This window comes from Oncorhynchus masou, chromosome 13, assembly GCF_036934945.1.
Source record: "Oncorhynchus masou masou isolate Uvic2021 chromosome 13, UVic_Omas_1.1, whole genome shotgun sequence".
NCBI classification, from domain to species: Eukaryota; Metazoa; Chordata; class Actinopteri; order Salmoniformes; family Salmonidae; genus Oncorhynchus; species Oncorhynchus masou.
Window position 1 is genome coordinate 8,068,520 of NC_088224.1, and position 23,752 is coordinate 8,092,271.

The following is a 23,752-nucleotide window of genomic DNA, read 5'->3' on the forward strand; positions in this document are numbered from 1 at the left end:
TCCAAGTGCCTTTGAACCGGGTACGGTAGTAGGTGACAGGTGCACCGGTTTGAGTCAAGAACTGCAGCGCTGTTTTTCACACTCAACAGTTTCCTGTGTGTATCAAGAAGGACATCCAGCCAACTGGACAACTGTGGGAAGCATTGGAGTCGACATGGGCCAGCGTCCCTGTGGAACACTTTCAACACCTTGTCGAGTCCATGCCCTGATTAATTGAGGCTGTTTGGAGGGCGAAAGGACAGTGGGTGAAACTCAATATTAGGAAAGTGTTGTTAAAAAGGCTGCACTATGCAGAAAATCGCTCTGCCATTTCCTGGTTGTTAAAATTCGAATACTTTTGTCTAATTTCAGTTTGACAAAACATGTACATTGTACCACCTTTTCCATAATAAATAAACAAATTGTATTGTCAGCTGTTTGAAGCTGATTTAAAAAAACAAAGTGATTCAAAATAAAACTTAAAAATGAAGCATAGAAATAAGACCTAACAGAGCTAATTCCTTTCAATTAATAAAGACAGATCTATAACACACACACACACACTTCAATTGGGTCAGGTCACCCAAAAAGTTACATATAGCAGCCGTAAAAATGTTTTGTTGATCCACGATTCAAAAGAACTTCCTGTAGAATAGGGTCTGGTGACTGATGTTCAAAAAGGGGGAATGTCTGCAGTGGAAACGTGGGATCAGTCCAGCTGGACAGGTGAAAGTGGTTAGAGTGTAGAGGCGGCAGGGTAGCCTAGTGGTTAGAGTGTAGAGGCGGCAGGGTAGCCTAGTGGTTAGAGTGTAGAGGCGGCAGGGTAGCCTAGTGGTTAGAGTGTAGAGGCGGCAGGGTAGCCTAGTGGTTAGAGTGTAGAGGCGGCAGGGTAGCCTAGTGGTTAGAGTGTAGAGGCGGCAGGGTAGCCTAGTGGTTAGAGTGTAGAGGCGGCAGGGTAGCCTAGTGGTTAGAGTGTTGAGGCGGCAGGGTAGCCTAGTGGTTAGAGTGTAGCCTAGTGGTTAGAGTGTAGGCAGGGTAGCCTAGCGGTTAGAGTGTAGAGGCGGCAGGGTAGCCTAGTGGTTAGAGTGTAGAGGCGGCAGGGTAGCCTAGTGGTTAGAGTGTAGAGGCGGCAGGGTAGCCTAGTGGTTAGAGTGTAGAGGCGGCAGGGTAGCCTAGTGGTTAGAGTGTAGAGGCGGCAGGGTAGCCTAGTGGTTAGAGTGTAGAGGCGGCATGGTAGCCTAGCAGTTAGAGTGTAGAGGCGGCAGGTAGCCTAGCGGTTAGAGTGTAGAGGCGGCAGGTAGCCTAGCGGTTAGAGCGTTGGACTAGTGACCGGAAGGTTGCAAGTTCAAATCCCCGAGCTGACAAGGTACAAATCTGTCGTTCTGCCCCTGAACAGGCAGTTAACCCACTGTTCCCAGCCCGTCATTGAAAATAAGAATTTGTTCTTAACTGACTTGCCTAGTTAAATAAAGGTAAAATAAAAATAAAAAATTATCAGGGGGGGATTGGCTTTCACTTATGTTACCTCGGGTCAAGTGAAGATGGAGGAACTAAAGGAGCCTGGGATTCGAATCCAAGGAGCGTTAAAAAGCAGCGCATCATCTTTTCTGATTCTCAGGTCATGTTGAGGGGAAAGAGGAGATACCTAGTCTGTTGTCTTCCACATTTAACCCAACCCCTCAATCAGAGAAGGGGGGGGCTGCCTTATAGGGGATGGTTTCAGTCAGGGCCCATGATAGGGGGTTGTTTCAGTCAGGGCCCATGATAGGGGATGGTTTTGTTTCAGTCAGGGCCCCTGATAGGGGATGGTTTCAGTCAGGGCCCATGATAGGGGGTTGTTTCAGTCAGGGCCCATGATAGGGGATGGTTTTGTTTCAGTCAGGGCCCATGATAGGGGGTTGTTTCAGTCAGGGCCCATGATAGGGGATGGTTTTGTTTCAGTCAGGGCCCATGATAGGGGGTTGTTTCAGTCAGGGCCCATGATAGGGGATGGTTTTGTTTCAGTCAGGGGCCATGATAGGGGATGGTTTTGTGGGTTAACTGCCTTGCTCAGGGGCAGAATGACAGATTTTTTTTACCTTGTCGGCTCGGGGATTCGATCCAGCAACCTTTCGTACAACTGGGTATCCACCTTTCCCCTCAATACCACCTGAGAATCTAAAGCAGGCTCCCCACTACTACAGGCTCCCCACTACTACAGGCTCCCCACTACTACAGGCTCCCCACTACTACAGGCTCCCCACTACTACAGGCTCCCCACTACTACAGGCTCCCCACTACTACAGGCTCCCCACTACTACAGGCTCCCCACTACTACAGGCTCCCCACTACTACAGGCTCCCCACTACTACAGGCTCCCCACTACTACAGGCTCCCCACTACTACAGGCTCCCCACTACTACAGGCTCCCCACTACTACAGGCTCCCCACTACTGCTCCAGATTCTCACGTGGTTCAGGGAAGAAACAGAAGAATGTGGTAGAGATGTGAGTAATGAATATTGTTGAAAACACCTTGCATTTCAACACTGACAAAAGCCCAAAAGATTTGACCGCGTATGAGGAAATACTAACACAGCATTAAGAGAATCATTTTACACACACACAGACTGGAAACTCATATCTGATGCTTCAACACGTCTTAGTTTCTTCTTTTAGCCTGGTGGTGAAATGAAGAAACATTAGTTAAATGGGCTAAGGCTGGACACACACACAAGACACGGACACACACACAAGACACGGACACACACACAAGACACGGACACACACTGGACCGGACACACACACAAGACTGGACACGGACACACACACACACAAGACACGGACACACACTGGACACTGACACACAAGACTGGACACAAGACTGGACACACAAGACATGACACTAATCACCCTGTTGTGTCCATCTTCTCTTCACGTCTTTATCCTCGTCTTTCACTTCTGGGAAAACAAAGAGAATGTTGACCGGGCGTTACAAGACTGGACACGGACACACACACACACACGACTGGACACGGACACACACACACAAGACCGGACACGGACACACACACACACACACAAGACCGGACACGGACACACACACACACACACACACAAGACCGGACACGGACACACACACACACACACACAAGACCGGACACGGACACACACACACACACACAAGACTGGACACACACAAGACTGGACGGACACAAGACTGGACGGACACGAGACTGGACACAAGACTGGACACGGACACAAGACTGGACACGGACACAAGACTGGACACACAAGACATATTTAATGTGGTCACTAATCACCCTGTTGTGTCCATCTTCTCTTCAGCGTCTTTATCCTCGTCTTTCACTTCTGGGGAAAACAAAGAGAATGTTGACCGGGTGTTACGCCCCCAGTGTCCTGGGCCAGTCGCGGAGGCGTTACCACCCCCCCCCAGTGTCCTGGGCCAGTCGCGGAGGCGTCACCCCCCCCAGTGTCCTGGGCCAGTCGCGGAGGCGTCACCCCCCCCAGTGTCCTGGGCCAGTCGCGGAGGCGTCACCCCCCCCAGTGTCCTGGGCCAGTCACGGAGGCGTCACCCCCCCAGTGTCCTGGGCCAGTCAGTGTCCTGGGCCAGGCGTTACCCCCCAGTGTCCTGGGCCAGTCACGGAGGCGTTACCCCCAGTGTCCTGGGCCAGTCACGGTCCTGGGCCAGTCGCGTTACACCCCCCCAGTGTCCTGGGCCAGTCACGGAGGCGTCACCCCCCCCCAGTGTCCTGGGCCAGTCACGGAGGCGTCACCCCCCCTGGGCCAGTCGCGGAGGCGTTAGTGTCCTGGGCCCAGTCACGGAGGCGTTACCCCCCCAGTGTCCTGGGCCAGTCACGGAGGCGGGCCAGTTACCCCCCCCCCCCCCCAGTGTCCTGGGCCAGTCACGGAGGCCTGGGCCAGTCACCCCCAGTGTCCTGGGCCAGTCACGGAGGCGTCACCCCCCCCCCAGTGTCCTGGGCCAGTCACGGAGTGTCGTCACCCCCCAGTGTCCTGGGCCAGTCACGGAGGCGTGTCCTGGGCCAGTCCCCCCCCGTCCTGGGGCCAGGGCGTTACCCCCAGTCACGGAGGCGTCCCCCCCCCCCAGTGTCCTGGGCCAGTCACGGAGGCGTTACCCCCCCCAGTGTCCTGGGCCAGTCACGGAGGCGTTACCCCCCCAGTGTCCTGGGCCAGTCACGGAGGCGTTACCCCCCCAGTGTCCTGGGCCAGTCCCCCCCAGTGTCCTGGGCCAGTCACGGAGGCGTCACCCCCCCCCCCAGTGTCCTGGGCCAGTCACGGAGGCGTTACCCCCCCCAGTGTCCTGGGCCAGTCACGGAGGCGTCACCCCCCCCCAGTGTCCTGGGCCAGTCACGGAGGCGTCACCCCCCCCAGTGTCCTGGGCCAGTCACGGAGGCGTCACCCCCCAGTGTCCTGGGCCAGTCACGGAGGTCGGGCCAGTCACCCCCCAGTGTCCTGGCCCAGTCACGGAGGCGTTACCCCCCCAGTGTCCTGGGCCAGTCACGGAGTGTCCTGGGCCAGTCACGGAGGCGTCACCCCCCCAGTGTCCTGGGCCACCCCCCCCCCAGTGTCCTGGCCCAGTCACGGAGGCGTTACCCCCCCCAGTGTCCTGGGCCAGTCACGGAGGCGTTACCCCCCCCAGTGTCCTGGGCCAGTTTACCTTTCTTCTCCTCAGTCTCCTCTTTCTCCTCCTCAGTCTTGACGCGTTTGGTCTTCTTGTGGTTGGCAGCGTTCCTCCTTCCCCCTCCTCCCTGTCCCTCATCCTCAGAGTCAGAGAACTCCTCTTCACAGGCTATCCTCTTATCATGGGCCCTGACTGAAACAAAACCACCCTGTTATCATGGGCCCTGACTGAAACCATCCCCTATCATGGGCCCTGACTGAAACAAAACCACCCTGTTATCATGGGCCCTGACTGAAACCATCCCCTATCATGGGCCCTGACTGAAACAAAACCACCCTGTTATCATGGGCCCTGACTGAAACAAAACCACCCTGTTATCATGGGCCCTGACTGAAACAAAACCACCCTGTTATCATGGGCCCTGACTGAAACCATCCCCTATCATGGGCCCTGACTGAAACCATCCCCTATCATGGGCCCTGACTGAAACAAAACCACCCTCTATCATGGGCCCTGACTGAAACAATACCATCCCTCTTATCATGGGCCCTGACTGAAACAAAACCACCCTCTATCATGGGCCCTGACTGAAACAAAACCATCCCCTATCATGGGCCCTGACTGAAACCATCCCCTATCATGGGCCCTGACTGAAACAAAACCATCCCCTATCATGGGCCCTGACTGAAACAATACCATCCCTCTTATCATGGGCCCTGACTGAAACAAAACCACCCCTGTTATCATGGGCCCTGACTGAAACAAAACCATCCCTGTTATCATGGGCCCTGACTGAAACCATCACCTTATCATGGGCCCTGACTGAAACAAAACCATCCCCTATCATGGGCCCTGACTGAAACCATCCCCTTATCATGGGCCCTGACTGAAACAAAACCACCCTGTTATCATGGGCCCTGACTGAAACAAAACCATCCCCTTGGCCCTGTATCATGGGCCCTGACTGAAACAAAACCACCCTGTTATCATGGGCCCTGACTTAAACCATCCCCTATCATGGGCCCTGACTGAAACAAAACCATCCCCTATCATGGGCCCTGACTGAAACCATCCCCTATCATGGGCCCTGACTGAAACAAAACCATCCCCTTATCATGGGCCCTGACTGAAACCATCCCCTATCATGGGCCCTGACTGAAACAAAACCATCCCCTATCATGGGCCCTGACTGAAACAAAACCATCCCCTATCATGGGCCCTGACTGAAACAATACCATCCCTCTTATCATGGGCCCTGACTGAAACAAAACCACCCTCTATCATGGGCCCTGACTGAAACAATACCATCCCTCTTATCATGGGCCCTGACTGAAACAAAACCACCCTGTTATCATGGGCCCTGACTGAAACAAAACCATCCCCTATCATGGGCCCTGACTGAAACCATCCCCTATCATGGGCCCTGACTGAAACAAAACCACCCTCTATCATGGGCCCTGACTGAAACAATACCATCCCCTATCATGGGCCCTGACTGAAACAATACCATCCCCTATCATGGGCCCTGACTGAAACAAAACCATCCCCTTATCATGGGCCCTGACTGAAACAAAACCATCCACTATCATGGGCCCTGACTGAAACCATCCCCTATCATGGGCCCTGACTGAAACCATCCCCTATCATGGGCCGTGACTGAAACAAAACCATCCACTATCATGGGCCCTGACTGAAACAACCCCCTATCATGGGCCCTGACTGAAACCATCCCCTATCATGGGCCCTGACTGAAACCATCCCCTATCATGGGCCCTGACTGAAACCATCCCCTATCATGGGCCCTGACTGAAACAAAACCATCCCCATCATATCATGGGCCCTGACTGAAACCATCCCCTATCATGGGCCCTGACTCCCCCTATCATGGGCCCTGACTGAAACAATACCATCCCTATCCCCTATCATGGGCCCTGACTGAAACAAAACCATCCCCTTATCATGGGCCCTGACTGAAACAAAACCATCCACTATCATGGGCCCTGACTGAAACCATCCCCTATCATGGGCCCTGACTGAAACCATCCCCTATCATGGGCCGTGACTGAAACAAAACCATCCACTATCATGGGCCCTGACTGAAACAACCCCCTATCATGGGCCCTGACTGAAACCATCCCCTATCATGGGCCCTGACTGAAACCATCCCCTATCATGGGCCCTGACTGAAACCATCCCCTATCATGGGCCCTGACTGAAACCATCCCCTATAATGGGCCCTGACTGAAACCATCCCCTTATAATGGGCCCTGACTGAAACCATCCCCATGGGCCCTATCATGGGCCCTGACTGAAACCATCCCCTATCATGGGCCCTGACTGAAACCATCCCTATCATGGGCCCTGATCATGGGCCCTGACTGAAACCATCCCCTATCATGGGCCCTGACTGAAACCATCCCCTATCATGGGCCCTGACTGAAACCATCCCTATCATATCATGGGCCCTGACTGAAACCATCCCCTATCATGGGCCCTGACTGAAACCATCCCCTATCAGGGGCCCTGACTGAAACCATCCCCTATCAGGGGCCCTGACTGAAACCATCCCCTATCATGGGCCCTGACTGAAACAAAACTTACTGGAGATGCGTTTGTCAGGGTCCTCGTCCTCCTCATCTCCAGAGTCCGGGTGTGGAGCGTCTTCCGGGATGGCCTGTATCTGGACCCCCGGGGCGTGGGGCAGCATGCGCAGGTTCTCAAACAACCTCTGTCTGGGAAGGGAGAGAGACGTTAGTGTGTGTACCACAGTATGTCTGTCCGTATATACACACACACACACACACACACCTATCTTTGTAACTTACTTGATCTTCTCCAGGTAATCATTGGTGTTCTGGTTGGTCATGTTAGACGGGCTGATGTGGAGCTTGAAGTCAGGACCAAAGTACTCAAAGTAGTCGTTGTAAGGCAGCTCTGATTGGACGAGAGAGATCATCAGGTTGTTGTAATTAAACAACCTGCCAGGTTAAATCAAAGTAATACATGAACAGAGTGTGTGTGTGTGTGTGTGTGTGTGTGTGAAACAACCCCTATCATGGGCTGTGTGTGTGTGTGTGACGTGTGACTGAAACAACCCCCTGTGTGTGTGTGTGTGTCCCCTATCATGTGTTAGGTATGACGCTGTATGTGTGTGTGTGTGTGTAGCGTTAGGTATGACGCTGTATGTGTGTGTGTGTGTGTGTGTGTGTGTAGCGTTAGGTATGACGCTGTGTGTGTGTGTGTGTGTACCGTTAGGTATGACGCTGTGTGTGTGTGTGTGTGTGTACCGTTAGGTATGACGCTGTGTGTGTGTGTGTACCGTTAGGTATGACGCTGTGTGTGTGTGTGTGTGTAGCGTTGGTGTGTGTGTGTGTGTGTACCGTTAGGTATGACGCTGTGTGTGTGTGTGTGTTAGGTATGACGCTGTGTGTGTGTGTGACGCGTTAGGTATGTGTGTGTGTGTGTGTGTGTGTACCGTTAGGTATGACGCTGTGTGTGTGTGTGTGTGTGTGTGTGTTAGGTATGACGCTGTGTGTGTGTGTGTGTGTGTTGGTATGATGCTGTTAGGTATGATGCTGTGTGTGTGTGTGTGTGTGTACCGTTAGGTATGATGCTGTGTGTGTGTGTGTGTGTGTTAGGTATGATGCTGTGTGTGTGTGTGTGTGTGGTATGTGTGTGTGTGTGTGTGTGTACCGTTAGGTATGATGCTGTGTGTGTGTGTGTGTGTGTGTATGTGTGTGTGTGTACCGTTAGGTATGATGTGTGTGTGTGTGTGTGTGTGTGTGTACCGTTAGGTATGATGCTGTGTGTGTGTATGATGCTGTGTGTGTGTGTGTGTGTGTGTGTGTGTGTACCGTTAGGTATGATGCTGTGTGTGTGTGTGTGTGTGTGTACCGTTAGGTATGATGCTGTGTGTGTGTGTGTGTGTGTGTTTAGGTATGATGCTGTGTGTGTGTGTGTGTGTGTGTGTGTGTGTACCGTTAGGTATGATGCTGTGTGTGTGTGTGTGTGTGTACCGTTAGGTATGATGCTGTGTGTGTGTGTGTGTGTGTGTGTGTGTGTGTGTGTGTGTGTGTGTGTGTGTGTGTGTGTACCGTTAGGTATGATGCTGTGTGTGTGTGTGTGTGTGTGTGTGTGTGTGTACCGTTAGGTATGATGCTGTGTGTGTGTGTGTGTGTGTGTGTGTGTGTACACCGTTAGGTATGATGCTGTGTGTGTGTGTGTGTGTGTGTGTGTGTACCGTTAGGTATGATGCTGTGTGTGTGTGTGTGTGTGTGTGTGTGTGTGTGTGTGTGTACCGTTAGGTATGATGCTGTCCAGAGCCACAGCGGTCTACGTAGGTCCAGCAGCGAGCCGTTGGGTGTGCTGTGTGTGTGTGTGTGTGTGTGTTACGGATGGTATAACCGCCACCTCCCAACATCAACAGAGGCAGGTTGAAACTCTTCATGTACTCAACACACTTAGCATGACCTGAAACACAGCGCCTTAAATTATTCATACCCCTCAACTTATTACACATTTTGTTGTGTTTCTCAACCATCCCCACACAACCCCATAACAAAAAGTGAAAACATGTTTGCAAATGTTCTGAGAATGAAAACTCATTAACACCCCTGAATCATTCACACCCCTGAATCAATACATGTTGGAATCACCTTGGGCAGTGATTAGAGCTTGTGAGGCATTCTGGGTAAATCTCTAAGAGCTTTCCACACCTGGATTGTACAATTTTCAAGCTCTTGTACAGTCTTCAAGCTCTGCTGTCAAGTTGATCATTACTCGACAGCCATTTAAGTCTTGCCATGGGTTTTCAAGCCGATTTCAGTTTAAAATGTAACTAAGCCATTCAGGAACATTCAATGTCTTGGTAAGCAACTCTAGTGGTTAGAGTGGAGGGGCGGCAGGGTAGCCTAGTGGTTAGAGTGGAGGGGCGGCAGGGTAGCCTAGTGGTTAGAGTGGAGGGGTAGCAGGGTAGCCTGTGTTAGAGTGGTGGGGTTAGGGTAGTGTGGTTAGAGGTGAGGGGTGGGTAGCCTAGTGGTTAGGGTAGCCTAGTGGTTAGTGTGGAGGGTGTACCGGGTAGCCTAGTGGTTAGAGTGAGGGGTACCAGGGTAGCCTAGTGGTTAGAGTGAGGGCGTTAGGGTAGCCTAGTGGTTAGAGTGGAGGGGTTAGGGTAGCCTAGTGGTTAGAGTGGAGGGGCGTGCAGGGTAGAGGTGAGTGGAGTGGGTGGTGGGTAGCCTAGTGGTTAGAGTGTGTGGGTCTGTGTGGGTGTAGTGGTTAGAGCTGTGGGGTGGCAGGGTAGCCTAGTGGTTAGAGTGGAGGGGTAGGGTAGCCTGTGTGGTTAGGGTATGAGCGGCAGTGGTGTGCCTAGTGGTTAGAGTGTAGGCGGCAGGGTAGCCTAGTGGTTAGAGTGGAGGGGCGGCAGGGTAGCCTAGTGGTTAGAGTGGGGGCGGCAGGGTAGCCTAGTGGTTAGAGTGGAGGGGCGGCAGGGTAGCCTAGTGGTTAGAGTGGAGGGGAGGCAGGGTAGCCTAGTGGTTAGAGTGTAGAGGTGGCAGATAGCCTAGTGGTTGGAGTGTTGGACTAGTAACCGGAAGGTTGCAAGTTCAAATCCCCGAGCTGACAAGGTACAAATCTGTTGTTCTGCCCCTGAACAGGCAGTTGGCCAAGGAACAGTGGGTTGTCATTGAAAATAAGAATTTGTTCTTAACTAACTTGCCCAGTAAAATAAAGGTAAAATAAAAATTAAAAAATAAAACATTTCAGTAATGTGTATTCATACCTTAACTTCTCCCACAATACAGCCTTATTCTAAAATGTATTCAATCGTTGTTGTTTTTTGTTGTTGTCAATCTACACACAATAGCCCATAATGACCTTCAGGCAAACTCCAAGTGGGCTGTCTATGTGCCTTTTACCCAAGCTAAATTTTAAAAAGTCTCATAGCAAAGGGTCTGACTACTTCATGTAAATAAGGTATCCGGTTTTTAATGTTTAATACATTTGCAACGTTTTTTCTAGAAACCTGTTTTCGTTTGGTCATTATGGGGTATGGTGTGTAGATTGACGGGGTTGTTTAAAAAAAAAAATCAATTTTAGAATGAGGCTGTAACGTAACAAAATGTGGAAAAAGTCAACGGGTCTGAATACTTTACCCAAAATGCAGTGTACAATGTCTCCCAGCAGACAACCAGGGTTTTCCTCCAAGACGTTTGCCTGTCATTTCGTTGACCAACAAACGGTCATCTCAAAATCCCACAAACGTCAGAGCCCTGAAGACAGCCCTCCTCCAGGTGTGTTACCTTTGATGGTCAGGTTGAAACAGCCCAGTCGGTCTCCTGACAGAGAGTCCTAACAACACACACACACACACTGAAGACAGCCCTCCTCCAGGTGTGTTACCTTTGATGGTCAGGTTGAAACAGCCCAGTCTGTCTCCTGACAGAGAGTCCTAACAACACACACACACACTGAAGACAGCCCTCCTCCAGGTGTGTTACCTTTGATGGTCAGGTTGAAACAGTACCAGTACCTTGATGGTCAGGTTGGGCCAGTCTGTGTCCTGCCAGAGAGTCCTAACAACACACACACACTGAAACAGCCCAGTCTGTCTCCTGACAGAGAGTCCTAACAACACACACACACACTGAAGACAGCCCTCCTCCAGGTGTGTTACCTTTGATGGTGAGGTTGAAACAGCCCAGTCTGTCTCCTGACAGAGAGTCCTAACAACACACACACACACACACTGAAGACAGCCCTCCTCCAGGTGTGTTACCTTTGATGGTCAGGTTGAAACAGCCCAGTCTGTCTCCTGACAGAGAGTCCTAACAACACACACACACACACACTGAAGACAGCCCTCCTCCAGGTGTGTTACCTTTGATGGTGAGGTTGAAACAGCCCAGTCGGTCTCCTGACAGAGAGTCGGCTCCACACTGTAACACGACTGCACTGGGCTGGAACGTCTCCATCACTTTAGCCATCACCTAGCAACACAAACAAACAAAACAAAAACAAAAAACAAAAAAAAGAAGAGAGAAATGTATAAAAAGTGAGAAACACACACGAAAATATCACCTAGCAACACACACGGATTACAACAACACAACAAATAAATAAAAAGAGAAATGTATAAAAAGTGAGAAACACACACGAAAATATCATCTAGCAACACACACAGATTACAACAACACACTAAAAAAATAAAAAGACAAATGTATAAAAAGTGAGAAACACACAAAAACAGGTGGAATCAATTTGACCTCTGTAAGGAACCAAAACACCGAATGACTTACAGGTTTGAAGATGGCTTCGTAAGACTCATCGTCGATGCCGTCTCTGAGAGGGTAGTTTACAGCGTAGTACTTCCCCTTCCCTGCTCCAATGTCCTAAACAACACACACACAGGGAGGTATTATCCCAGAGGACACACACACTCACCCTCAGGTCTCTGGTACCAGGGAAGTATTATCCCAGAGGACACACACTCACCCTCAGGTCTCCCAGAGGACACACACTCACCCTCAGGTCTCCCAGAGGACACACACTCACCCTCAGGTCTCCCAGAGGAGTAGAACACACACACTCACCCTCAGGTCTCCCAGAACACACACTAGTCACCCTCAGGTCTCCCAGAGGACACACCCTGACAAGGTCTCCTCCAGGGAGGTATTATCCCAGAGGACACACACTCACAGGTCTCCCAGAGGACACACATTCAATCACACTCAACTAACTCTCAGGTCTCCCAGGGAAGTAAAAATTATCCCAGAGGACACACACTCACCCTCAGGTCTCCCAGAGGACACACACATTACAGCCACCCTCAGGTCTCCGGTACCAGGGAAGTATTATCCCAGAGGACACACACTCACCCTCAGGTCTCCGGTACCAGGGAAGAGAGGACACACTTTACCCTCAGGTCTCCCAGAGGACACACTCACCCTCAGGTCTCCGGTACCAGGAAGTCCCAGAGGACACACACTCACCCTCAGGTCTCCGGTTTTCCAGGGGTATTATCCCAGAGGACATGGTGTCAGGTTCCTCCAGGGAAGTATTCTCCCAGAGGACACACTCACCCTCAGGTCTCCCAGAGGACACACACTCACCCTCAGGTCCCTCACCCTCAGGTCTCCCAGAGGACACACACTCACCAGGTCTCCCAGAGACACACACTCACCCTCAGGTCTCCAGGGAAGTATTTCCCAGGACACACACTCATCAGGTCTCCCAGAGGACACACACTCAGGTCTCCCAGAGGACACACACTCACCCTCAGGTCTCCCAGAGGACACACACTCACCCTCAGGTCTCCCAGAGGACACACTTTCAGGTCTCCCAGAGGACACACTCACCCTCAGGTCTCCCAGAGGACACACACTCACCCTCAGGTCTCCCAGAGGACACACTCACCTCAGGTCAGGTACCAGGAAGTATTATCCCAGAGGACACACACACTCACCCTCAGGTCTCCGGTACCAGGGAAGTATTAGAGGACACACACCCCTCAGAGGACACACTCACCCTCAGGTCTCCGGTACCAGGGAAGTATTCTCCAGAGGACACACTCACCCTCAGGTCTCCAGAGGACACACACTCACCCTCAGGTCTCCCAGAGGACACACTCACCCTCAGGTCTCCGGTACCAGGGTATTATCCCAGAGGACACACTCACCCTCAGGTCTCCCCAGAGGACACACTCACCCTCAGGTCTCCGGTATTCTCCCAGAGGATACCAGGTTCCCAGGGAAGTATTAACCCAGAGGACTCACCCTCAGGTCTCCGGTACCAGGGAAGTATTCTCCCAGAGGACACACTCACCCTCCTCCCAGAGGACACACACTCACCCTCAGGTCTCCGGTACCAGGTCTGAGGATTAGTCATTCTCCGGTACAGGGAAGTATTATCCAGAGGACACACTCACCCTCAGGTCTCCGGTCACTTTAGAGGACAGTATTCTCCCAGAGGACACACAAAACCCTCAGGTCTCCGGTACCAGGGAAGTATTATCCCAGAGGACACACACTCCGGTCAGGGAATATCCCAGAGGACACACACTCACCCTCAGGTCTCCGGTACCAGGGAAGTATTCTCCCAGAGGACACACTCACCCTCAGGTCTCCCAGAGGACACACTCACCCTCAGGTCTCCCAGAGGACACACTACCAGGTCTCCGGGGTACCAGGGAAGTATTCTCCCAGAGGACACACTACCCTCAGGTCTCCCAGAGGACACACACTCACCCTCAGGTCTCCGGTACCAGGAAGTATTCTCCCAGAGGACACACTGGTCAGAGACCACTCACCCTCAGGTCAGAGGACACACTCACCCTCAGGTCTCCGGTACCAGGGAAGTATTATCCCAGAGGACACACTCACCCTCAGGTCTCCCAGAGTCTCCCAGAGGACACACTCACCCTCAGGTCTCCCCAGAGGACACACTCACCCTCAGGTCTCCGGTACCAGGGAAGTATTATCCCAGAGGACACACTCACCCTCAGGTCTCCGGTACCAGGGAAGTCTCCCAGAGGACACACTCACCCTCAGGTCTCCCAGAGGACACACACTCACCCTCAGGTCTCCGGTACCAGGGAAGTATTATCCCAGAGGACACACTCACCCTCAGGTCTCCCAGAGGACACACTCACCCTCAGGTCTCCCCAGAGGACACACTCACCCTCAGGTCTCCCCAGAGGACACACTCACCCTCAGGTCTCCCCAGAGGACACACTCACCCTCAGGTCTCCGGTACCAGGGAAGTATTCTCCCAGAGGACACACACTCACCCTCAGGTCTCCGGTACCAGGGAAGTATTATCCCAGAGGACACACTCACCCTCAGGTCTCCCCAGTCCCTCAGGTCTCCCAGAGGACACACACACCCTCCTCCCAGAGGACACACTCACCCTCAGGTCTCCCCAGGGGTATTACCCAGAGGACACACTCACCCTCAGGTCTCCGGTACCAGGGAAGTATTATCCCAGAGGACACACTCACCCTCAGGTCTCCCAGAGGACACACTCACCCTCAGGTCTCCCAGAGGACACACTCACCCTCAGGTCTCCGGTACCAGGGAAGTATTATCCCAGAGGACACACTCACCCTCAGGTCTCCGGTACCAGGGAAGTATTATCCCAGAGGACACACTCACCCTCAGGTCTCCGGTACCAGGGAAGTATTCTCCCAGAGGACACACTCACCCTCCCAGGTCTCCGAGTACCAGGGAAGTATTCTCCCAGAGGACACACTCACCCTCCCAGGGACCCACACACTCACCCTCAGGTCTCCCAGAGGACACACTCACCCTCAGGTCTCCGGTACCAGGGAAGTATCAGGTCTCCGGTATCCCAGAGGACACACTCAGGTCCCGGTTCTCCCAGAGGACACACTCACCCTCAGGTCTCCCAGAGGACACACTCACCCTCAGGTACCAGGGAAGTATTCTCCCAGAGGACACACTCACCCTCAGGTCTCCGGTCCCCCAGAGGACACACTCACCCTCAGGTCTCCTCAGGTCTCCCAGAGGACCAGGGAAGAGGTCTCCGGTACAGGGAAGTATTCTCCCAGAGGACACACTCACCCTCAGGTCTCCGGTAGGTGAAGTCATTCTCCCAGAGGACACACTCACCCTCAGGTCTCCGGTACCAGGGAAGTATTAACCCAGAGGACACACTCACCCTCAGGTCTCCGGTACCAGGGAAGTATTATCCCAGAGGACACACTCACCCTCAGGTCTCCGGTACCAGGGAAGTATTATCCCAGAGGACACACTCACCCTCAGGTCTCCCAGAGGACACACTCACCCTCAGGTCTCCCAGAGGACACACTCACCCTCAGGTCTCCGGTACCAGGGAAGTATTCTCCCAGAGGACACACTCACCCTCAGGTCTCCCAGAGGACACACTCACCCTCAGGTCTCCGGTACCAGGGAAGTATTCTCCCAGAGGACACACTCACCCTCAGGTCTCCGGTACCAGGGAAGTATTCTCCCAGAGGACACACTCACCCTCAGGTCTCCCAGAGGACACACTCACCCTCAGGTCTCCCAGAGGACACACACTCACCCTCAGGTCTCCCAGAGTCACCCTCAGGGAGGTACACTCACCCTCAGGTCTCCCAGAGGACAGGTCTCCGGTAGGAAGTCATTACAGAGGACACACACTCACCCTCACCCTCAGGTCTCCCAGAGGACACACTCACCCTCAGGTCTCCAGAGGACACACTACCCTCAGGTCTCCGGTCACCAGATTATCCCAGAGGACACACTCACCCTCAGGTCTCCCAGAGGACCAGGGTCTCCCAGAGGACACACACTCACCCTCAGGTCCCCCAGAGGACACACTCACCCTCAGGTCTCCCAGAGGACACACTCACCCTCAGGTCTCCAGAGGACACACTCACCCTCAGGTCTCCGGTACCAGGGAAGTATTATCCCAGAGGACACACTTACCCTCAGGTCTCCGGTACCCTCCAGGACACACTCTCCCCAGAGGACACACTCACACACTCACCCTCAGGTCTCCCCAGGTACCACTGACAGGACTCCCAGAGGACACACTCATTCTCCCCAGAGGACACACTCACCCTCAGGTCTCCCCAGAGGACACACTCACCCTCAGGTCTCCCCAGAGGACAACCCAGGTAGGACACACTCACCCTCAGGTCTCCCAGAGGACACACTCACCCTCAGGTCTCCCCACCACTCAGGTCTCCCCAGAGGACACACTCACTCATCCCCAGAGGACACACTCACCCTCAGGTCTCCGGTACCAGGGAAGTATTAGAGGACACACTCCCTGAGAGGACACACTCACCCTCAGGTCTCCGGTACCAGGTCTCCCAGAGGACACACACTCACCCTCAGGTCTCCCAGAGTACCTCTCAGGTCTCCGGTACCTTTAGACAGGACACACTCACCCTCAGGTCCCGGTGCCAGGGAAGTATTATCCCAGAGGACACACTCACCCTCATTACATACCAGGAGAGGACACACTCACCCTCAGGTCTCCCAGGGAACACTCACCCTCAGTATTCTCCCAGAGGACACACACTCACCCTCAGGTCTCCGGTAGAGGAAGTATTAACCCAGAGGACACACTCACCCTCAGGTCTCCGGTACCAGGGAAGTATTCCCAGAGGACACACTCAGGTCTCCCAGAGACACACTCACCCTCAGGTCTCCGGTACCAGGGAAGTATTCTCCCAGAGGACACACTCACCCTCAGGTCTCCGGTACCAGGGAAGTATTAAGAGGACACTTGTGGTCTCCCAGAGGACACACTCACCCTCAGGTCTCCGGTACCAGGGAAGTATTATCCCAGAGGACACACACTCACCCTCAGGTCTCCGGACCATAAGTATTATCCCAGAGGACACACTCACCCTCAGGTCTCCCCAGATTCAGACCAGGGAAGTATTATCCCAGAGGACCTCAGGTCTCCGGACAGGGAACTATTACCCAGACAACATCTACCCTAGATTCAGATTACCTGACAGGACAGACAACTCATTACAGACAACATCACTTAGATTCAGGGAAGTATTACCTGACAGGACAGACAACTCATTACAGGTCTCCGGTACCATCTAGTTAGATTCAGATTACTCCAGGACAGACAACTCATTACCCAGAGGACACACTTAGATTCAGGTCTCCTGACCAGGACAGACAACTCATTACACACTCACCCTCAGGTTCTCCGGTACCAGGGAAGTATTATCCCACCTTTAGGGACAGACAACCCATTACACACTCACCGAGGTCTCCGGTGACAGGGAAGTTCAGACACACTCACCCTCAGGTACAGGACACACTCCTCAGGTTACCTGACAGGACAGAGGACAACTCACCCTCAGGTCTCCGGTACACAACCCTCATCTACAGAGGACACACTTAGATTCCCCAGATTACCCTGACAGGACAGACAACTCCCCAGAGGACACACTCACCCTCAGGTCTCCGGTAACCAGGACAGACAACATCACAACCCAGAGGACTCAGGTCTCCGGTACCAGGGAAGTATTAACCTGAGAGGACACACAACTCATTACATCCAGAGGACACACTACCCTTCACCCTCAGGTCTCCGGTACCAGGGAAGTATTATCCTGAGAGGACACACTCACCCTCAGGTCTCCAGAGGACAACACCCTCAGGTCTCCGGTTCCAGGGAAGTATTATCCCAGAGGACACACTCACCCTCAGGTCTCCAGAGGACACACTACCCTCAGGTCTCCGGTACCAGGGAAGTATTATCCCAGAGGACACACTCACCCTCAGGTCTCCGGTAGGATTCAGATTACCTGACCCTCAGGACAGACAACCCAGAGGACACACTCACCCTCAGGTCTCCCAGAGGACACACTCACCCTCAGGTCTCCGGTATTACCAGGGACATCTATTAGATCCTGAGAGGACACACTCAACCTCAGGTCTCCGGTACCAGGGAAGATTCAGATTACCTGACAGGGACAGACAACCCTCAGGTCTCCCAGAGGACACACAACAGGTCTCCGGTTAGAGGACTCACCCTCAGGTTACCGGTACCAGGAAGTATTCTCCATACTCATTGGAAGGAGACATCACGTGACCCGGTTACTGTGACAGTGAAGAAACCTCTTCCACTCCGTCTCCATGGTGAATGTCGACAGACAACTATTACAACACCCTCTGGTGGTACCTGACAGGACAGACAACTCATTACACGCCGATAGGTTCTGACCTCTAACTTTTAGACAGACAACTCATTACATACAACATCTACGTTAGATTCAGATTACCTGACAGGACAGACAACTCATTACACTCCGATAGGTTCTGACCTCTAACCTTTAGACAGACAACTCATTACATACAACATCTACGTTAGATTCAGATTACCTGACAGGACAGACAACTCATTACACACCGATAGGTTCTGACCACCTAACCTTTAGACAGACAACTGACCACCTACAACATCTACGTTAGATTCAGATTACCTGACAGGACAGACAACTCTGTTACACACCGATAGGTTCTGACCTCTAACCTTTAGACAGACAACTGCATTACACACCTGTTACTCCACGAGGTTGGCTGACCACCTAACCTTTAGACAGACAACTCATTACATACAACATCTACATTAGATTCAGATTACCTCCACAGGACAGGCTGACCATTACATACAACATCTATGTTAGATTCAGATTACCTGACAGGACAGACAACTCATGACACACAACATCTATGTTAGATTCAGATTACCTGACAGGAGACAGCTATATAATTAAATGAATACTGACCATATCTAGGTTTCTCATCAGAGCCTGGGTGACTATTCATTTCTCCAAGAGAAACTGGCTGACCACCTGACTCCAAGGACACGCGTCACCATTCTGTTCTGTCTTTTAGAGGCTGACCGATGAATTTGGGCCGATTTCACCACCTTTCATAACAAAACAAAAAAAATCGGTAATCAGCCTTTTTGGGTGCCAATTATATTGCACTCCACGAGGAGACTGCGTGGCGGGCTGACCACCTGTTACTCCACGAGGAGACTGCTGACCATCTGTTACTCCACGAGGAGACTGCTGACCACCTGTTACTCCACGAGGAGACTGGCTGACCACCTGTTACTCCACGAGGAGACTGGCTGACCACCTGTTACTCCACGAGGAGACTGGCTGACCACCTGTTACTCCACGAGGAGACTGGCTGACCACCTGTTACTCCACGAGGAGACTGGCTGACCACCTGTTACTCCACGAGGAGACTGGGCAGGCTGACCACCTGTTACTCCACGAGGAGACTGGCTGACCTGACCACCTGTTACTCCACGAGGAGACTGGCTGACCACCTGTTACTCCACGAGGAGACTGTGTGGCAGGCTGACCACCTGTTACTCCATGAGGAGACTGTGTGGCAGGCTGACCACCTGTTACTCCACGAGGAGACTGGCAGGCTGACCACCTGTTACTCCATGAGGAGACTGCGTGGCGGGCTGACCACCTGTTACTCCACGAGGAGACTATGTGGCAGGCTGACCACCTGTTACTCCACGAGGAGACTGGCTGACCACCTGTTACTCCACGAGGAGACTGCGTGGCGGGCTGACCACCTGTTACTCCACGAGGAGACTGGCTGACCACCTGTTACTCCACGAGGAGACTGCTGACCACCTGTTACTCCACGAGGAGACTGCTGACCACCTGTTACTCCACGAGGAGACTGGCTGACCACCTGTTACTCCACGAGGAGACTGGCTGACCACCTGTTACTCCACGAGGAGACTGGCTGACCACCTGTTACTCCACGAGGAGACTGCGTGGCAGGCTGACCACCTGTTACGTGAGGGCAGCAAGGAGCCAAGGTACGTTGCTAGCTAGCATTAAACGTATCTTGTAAAAAAAAAACTAACATAATCACTAGTTAACCAAGTAATATCATCAACCATGTGTAGTTAACTAGCTTGTCTTGCGATGCATATAATCAATGCAGTGCCTGTTCATTTATCATCGAATTACGGCCTACTTCAACGTCACCAAACGGGTGATGATTTAGCAAAAGCACATTTACGAAAAAAGCAGAATTGTTGCACAAATGTACCTAACCACTAACATCAATGCCTTTAAAATCAATACACAGAAGTATATATTTTTAAACCTGCATATTCATTTCAAAGAAATGCATGTTAGCAGGCAATATTAACTAGGGAAATTGTGTCACTTCTCTTGAATTCTGTGCAAGCTGGGTATATGCAGCAGTTTGGGCCGCCTGGCTCGTTGTGAACGAAATGAAGACCACATGTTTCATTATTTATTTGAGACTAAATTGATTTTATTGATGTATTATATTAAGTTAAAATAAGTGTTCATTCAGTATTGTTGTAATTGTCATTATTACAAATATATATTTATTTTTTTAAACTCGGAAGATTTATCGCTATCGGCTTTTTTTGGTCCGCCAATAAATCGGTATCGGATTTAATAAATCGGTCGACCTCTACTGTCTTTCCTCAAAAGTGAAAGAGAAGGAGAAAGACACAGACAAGAAGATGGGCCGCCGGGGTGGGGGAGTTGGCGGGCCCGCCGGGGTGGGGGAGTTGGCGGGCCCGCCGGGGTGGGGGGGTGAACCACACAGGGCTCTTACTTGAGCAGCTCCAGGATGGCGAGGACGATGTCGTTGACGTAGCAGAACCCAGAGGCCTCAGACTTCTTGGCATGATGGAGTCCTCCGGCCCAGTTGATGGCGATGTCCGTCTGCTGCTTGTTCAGCTTCACTGCCCCCGCTACACACACAGAGGGAGGAGGGAAGAGTCAACATAGGAAGTGAGAGGTAGATAGGCGAGCGAAGTCAGTGGTAGACAGTAAGGCAGATGGAGAAAGAAACTAGACTTACCGACAGAGCCTCCCGTTGAGAGCTGACAGAATTCAAACAGGCCGTCAAACACTGGGCAGTCCTCTCCCACATTAACTGTTAGAGAGCAGCAAGGATAAAAGTTATTCATTTGAGATGTTTGATTGAGGCCTGCAGGTTTGTTTCGATGCGTAAAGCTGTAACCTACATAACAGATGCGAGTGTGGAGTATAGACTAGACTCAGCTCAACATTAGCCCATATGAAAACATGACAAAAAACAAGGTATGCTAATCTATAGTTTCGGGGTGAAATATCCCTTTAAAAAGGCACCGCCCGCCTGAGCAATGCTAGGGGAAAACACTGTCTGCTACTCACATCTCTGCATCTGTTTGCTGTGCTCTGACATGTTGTCTGGCCGGATGGAACGCAGGAACTTGATGTAGTCGTCACTGTGGTACTTGGTCATCTCCTCTCCACTGGCCTTGTGGGGTCTCTAGGAGGTCAGAAAAGTGTGTTGCAAAGGGATGCAACATGTAGAAAAACAATACGTTCCCTCGTTGCTAAAACGTTCGCCTGACTTCACTTTAGATTATGTATTTTCCAATAACCACACATACGGGCGGTCAGAAAACTTGTAGTCCACAACTCTCCAATTTAGACTTTTTTATAAAGTCTAGAGGACAGCTCAACTATACAGAATGTTACTTCAGACACGTGTTGAAAAAAAAAAAAGTAATTTTCTGAGATGAAGAACGAGTCCAGTCCCATCAGCTTCAGTTCTATACAATATCTAAGTGATAAAATGGCCACATATTCTGTACGTCACCTTAGAAATAATGGAAGACGCAGCGTTATGGAGAGGAGCCGAGTCCCTTTGTGGAGTTAATTTACCCATTTAATGTTACAGAATGAAGGTGTTTGTCCCGCTGATACCACAGTTGCCAAATAAATCAATACGGAAGCACACATTTTAGAGACATTTTTTTTTGGGGGGGGGGGTTGACATCCATTTTGAGAAAGTTAATTCATATTTGGGTTGTCATTTGTTCGATATTTACAGATGTGACCCGATCGTCCAGTTCTCAGTGGCAACGTTGTTGTTATCCCTTGCTTGCGTCGAGCCAGTCAACTAGCTACACAGTTAACCTTTGCAGCCAGAATAACAGCCCCAAAAATAACATGTCTCTGCAAAAAAACAAATAAATGCTAGCTACGCTTTCTCTCCCATCGTTGGACCTGCGTTTACTATGCATCTCATTTCAGTTCGTGTGGTTGTTGGTTTAGCTTTCTGTATTTGTATGAGCATACTGCCTCATGATTGCAAGACGTCCCGATAGCTTTTCCAACTGTCCCGTTATCTGGCTATAAATGGCCAATTTAGAATGCCAGTCTAGCCAATCTGAAACGATTATTCAACAGTGCTGTTGAATACATTTATTTATACCATAAATATCAAACTAATCTATCGAAGAAAAAAACAATATCTATACATAAGCCCACTGTGTCTTGTTGTACTCACGTATATCTCCATCTTCCTGTACAGTCCATAGTTGAGCAACAGGTTGTGGGTCATACGGATCCTGTGGGGTTTCATGGGATGACCCTGACCATAGTAATAATTACCCACGTCGCCTGGGGGGGGGACAAAGAGTTTTAGACAAAACTAGTGAAACAACAAACCATATGTCCTTCCCCTAACCCAGATGTAGGGTAGCTCTGGGCTTTACATTTTAGTCATTGAGCAGACCCTCTTATCCAGAACGATTTACACGAGCAATTAGGATTAAGTGCCTTGCTCAAGGACACATCGGCATATACAAATAAATAATTTCATCTAGTCGGTTCTGGGATTCGAACCAGCGACCATCCTGTTACTGTCCCAACGCTCTTAACCGCTAGGCTTCCTGCCGCTTTGAGCAGCACTATCAAACATACAGTCTGGTAACTGCACAGCACGAAACATACCTATACTAGTTTTAAATGACGAAACAAATGATCAGCCTCTGCAAAGAGATCTAAATCTTCATGGCACAGATACAGCGCATTACTTCCTCAACAACCTCCCTCCAGCACAATTCACTACTAACCCACAAAAGTTGTCTATCAAAACACCGCTAGCCACGTTTAACTGACAAACCCCACTTTACTAAACATATGTAGCGAAATATCAAGAGGTTATTCGTGATTCAAAGATACTTATTAGTAACACTAAAACCATTTTCTGGCTATCTAACGTTAGCTAGTTGTGCATGCTCAGTCAGTTGGTTATAAGCCTACTAACGTTAGCTAGCCAAGTTGCCACAAATTAATATACTCAACTTACTAGTTAGCTAGAGATTGGCAATTCAATTAGTTTGCAACATTACAAAATAATGAGGGGAAAAACGACTCTTAAGTTGCTTTGGCAGGCTAACTAAAGTCTTCTTCTTAACTAGGTAACTAGCTAATGATGGTAAGCTAACCACTCGGTAGCTAGTTAGCTGCTAACTCGCCTTACGGCACTTCTCTCAAGAGGGGACATAGGCCTTTCGACCACCGAATCCCCTCCGATACAACAAATAATACTCCGGAAAACTAACGAGCTACAATAACATCAAATCTTACCGTCATAATAATAGCAAACTTTCTTCTTTGTTCCTCCTGCAGACGACAGCGCCATTTTAATCCACAATTAGTACCGCACAGTTCTTTGTGTCCACGCCGGGGAATTTTTCCACTGTTGTCTCGTCCAATCACCGAAGTCTGCTCTGCTCGAAGGCGTTGTTGCGAAGGATGCACTCTTTCTGTTTGTATGGT

At 51.1% G+C, this 23,752-nt stretch overlaps 1 protein-coding gene across 1 annotated transcript; it reads right to left on the reverse strand.

The window, feature by feature from the left end:
* Nucleotides 1–1,236: 1,236 nt before the first annotated feature.
* On the reverse strand, nt 1,237–23,752 carry hdac1 (histone deacetylase 1). Its single transcript, XM_064982865.1, is given in 16 exon segments — nt 1,237–2,637; nt 3,281–3,329; nt 4,657–4,812; nt 7,222–7,352; nt 7,446–7,554; nt 8,919–8,952; nt 8,954–9,090; nt 11,495–11,603; nt 11,913–12,005; nt 13,141–13,212; nt 18,231–18,294; nt 20,748–20,886; nt 20,997–21,071; nt 21,332–21,449; nt 22,476–22,588; nt 23,561–23,752. Coding segments are annotated over 16 exon segments (1,482 nt in total). The 5' UTR covers nt 23,616–23,752; the 3' UTR covers nt 1,237–2,609.